The sequence below is a fragment of the Epinephelus moara genome, chromosome 9 (genome assembly GCF_006386435.1).
Source record: "Epinephelus moara isolate mb chromosome 9, YSFRI_EMoa_1.0, whole genome shotgun sequence".
Taxonomy (NCBI): domain Eukaryota; kingdom Metazoa; phylum Chordata; class Actinopteri; order Perciformes; family Serranidae; genus Epinephelus; species Epinephelus moara.
In genome coordinates this window covers 36,865,214-36,868,021 of record NC_065514.1, presented here as the reverse complement: position 1 = coordinate 36,868,021, position 2,808 = coordinate 36,865,214, and the positions used below count along the sequence as shown (strand labels likewise).

The window sequence follows — 2,808 nt, the reverse complement described above, 5'->3', positions numbered from 1 at the left end:
TTTGATTCGTTAGAGCCAATAGAATGACGCTATACCCACCAAAACGAGATTGACAGCACTGTAAGCCAATCAGAGTCAGCAGAACGCGTTGTGGGGAGATGTCGGCTGCTGTGAGTGGTCATTGTTTTTGTTCCCCGGAACCTTTTTTTCCGCCCGGATTCATTTGAATGACCGACAACTTTCGGTAGTATGCGAACGGAGTGTGAATGAACAGCAGAATGCGCATTTTACGGCGAAATTAATAAGGTAAGAGCCATATTACAAATAAATTTTGGCAAAGAGATTTCTGTTGTTGTTCTTTGGGCTGTAGCTCTGTGATGGTTAAGGGAGAGTGATTTGGAGTATACATGTGGAAAGAGTGGAGTCTCAGCTTTCATTTGAGATGAATGGTGTGTGTTTTGAATAACATGTGGCCGAGTTAGAGCCCGAAATATACCGAGTGGGTCGGGATATCGATGCTGTTGGAGTTAGTTGTTGTTGTTGTTTATTTAGTTGATGTTAAAACTGAGTTTGGGGCATGTAAAAAGTTTTTTTACAGCCTTGTAGCTGAGGTTCTGCTGTTAAATTTGATGGGCAACATCACTATATTCTTCTAATCAGTGTATTGATACACACCAGGCCTTTATTAGCAGCTCTCGAGGTCCCCCAATTGGGGGACTTTAACTTCTCTTCACTTGTTGACGTCTCCATCCTTTATGTTCACTAAACTCCAGGACCACACTTTTCTTTTTGTTGACCATCCACTCCCACCTGTGGCAAAGATAAAACCGCCCATTCCTGCATAATTTGAGTTGGGTCCTGCAGTAATGGCGGGATCCCAATCCCAATGCTGTCCTCTAGCATGCTCTTCTCATTTGTCTTCCTCCTTTTCCTGTTTTAATCATTCCCCTTTTATCCTCCTTCCTCCTCCTCAAAATGCCGGGCCCCAAGTCACCGCTGTATAACTGCTGTAATGTTCCTTGCTATACTAATAACATTTTCCATTGACTGACTAATTTTCTTATATTTTTGTCAGAGGGGCAGACAAGGTAAAATAGTCACCGTTACAACATAAACCACCTTTATCAAACATTTCAGTACTGATTCTGATATAGACTATGTGACATGAGTTAACAAGCAATGCAAAGCTTATAGATTAATAACTGACTGCAATAAAAGGTCTGTTGGATATTCATACTTTAACAGGCTTATTCTCCTAAATGCCACCAAGTAGAGGGCTGCATTGGGATTGGGTCCCGCGGGACCCAACCCAAATCTTGCGGGAGCGGGCAGTTTGAACTTTGCTGCGGGCGGGAACGGGCGGCTAAAAAAAACACTGCAGGATCGGGATGTAGCCTATAGCGACAGGATGGAGTTAACAAATGATGTAGAAAAGAAGCTCAAACAAGGTCTGAAGGTGCACTGAGCCCTCTACTTCCCAGTGCTCTCAAAGCTGGCGTGTTTCATCTTCAGTATCCCCGCATCCAGTGCGCCTTCAGAGCGGGCCTTTAGTGTCTGTGGGTGCATCTTGGAAGAGAGACGCACGGGATTGGGACCGCAGTCAGTCAGCAACATTCTCTTCCTCCACAGCAATATTATGGCCAAGTGATTCATTTGCTAAATTCATTGGTTTCATTCGTTAACTTTGTTTATTTTATGTTATTTATTAGTGTTATTTGAGCCACTCACAGCCTACTCTTGTTGCTATTTGTTAATTACATAAAGAGGTGTGATGATGCCGGTGTTATTGAGCATAGGCTTTATCTTTATCTCATTAATGTTTCTTATTCAGGTCTCTCTTAGAAAAGAGACCTTAACCTCAATCACTGCGTGATTATATAAAGGTACAAAAATAAATAAAATACAGAGGAGGAGAATAGAATACGAAACAGCCTTTATTTCATTAAAAACTAAATGAAAACAACGAAATAGGAGCGCTATTCCTGACCAGTGCGTCAAAAGACATGCAGGCCAGGGAAACGAAACAAACAACCCCATGAATCTCTTTATTAATAGCCTATAAAATTACGTGTTTTCTCCTGCAGGGACGGGAGAAGACACAAAATCAATGCATTTCTATTACTGTGCGGGCATAAATTCTCAGAGTTTTGCAGGAGCGGGCAGGAGTAGACATACACATTGCGGGTGCGGGCAGGAGTGTAACACACATGTTGCGGTTGCGAGCGGTAATGGTCAGAAATTCAGCGGGAGCGGGCAGGAGCGGGATGAAGAAAACAGTCCTGCGCAGGGCTCTACCACCAAGCACAGCAAATAGCAGGTTTTAAATTCTTGATCCACTGAAGCTTAACTGATGTAGGAGTGGTTGAGACAATTAAGCACTTTGGCAAAAAAAAAAAAAAGAAAAGAAAAGAAAGTTAGACCCAATTTTCACGTGATCTGGTTTTGGATGATGACATCAGTTCTGCCTGCATTGTGATTGTATCTTGTTAGGCAATGTTGGTGGACATTGCCACCCCATTTTTGGTGTACTGCTTTACTGACCTTTGCTCTCTGGTTTTGGAACCAGACCTGGACCACACGTACACTGAGTCCTGTCTCTGTAGCCAGGGTCTCTCTCACCTGCAAGTCACAACACAGTCACTCATCAGCCATTTTTACATACTAACATCATGGCCTCTAGTTTCGCAGACCGGGCGAGGCAGAGGCGCAGTGCACCTGCGCTTCGCCAACTGGGTGTGGCCTGGCGGATTTTGTAAGTTTGGCACACCGTGCGCGCTGGCGCAGCTACTCCTCTTTCCCACCTCCGTCCCTCCTACCTGTGCAAGTCGGAAAGAGGGAGGAGAGAAGGCGTGGAGTGGGTTTTACACA

General features: G+C 44.2%; 1 protein-coding gene across 1 annotated transcript in view; it reads right to left on the bottom strand.

Moving 5' to 3' along the window:
- The window catches only part of LOC126395323 (LIM homeobox transcription factor 1-beta-like), a 202,106-nt gene that overhangs the window by 63,647 nt on the left and 135,651 nt on the right, over positions 1–2,808 (bottom strand). Inside the window, exon 5 of the mRNA XM_050052715.1 lies at positions 2,482–2,559. Within this exon, the coding sequence (XP_049908672.1) occupies positions 2,482–2,559 (78 nt within the window). The remainder of the gene's footprint in view (positions 1–2,481; positions 2,560–2,808) is intronic.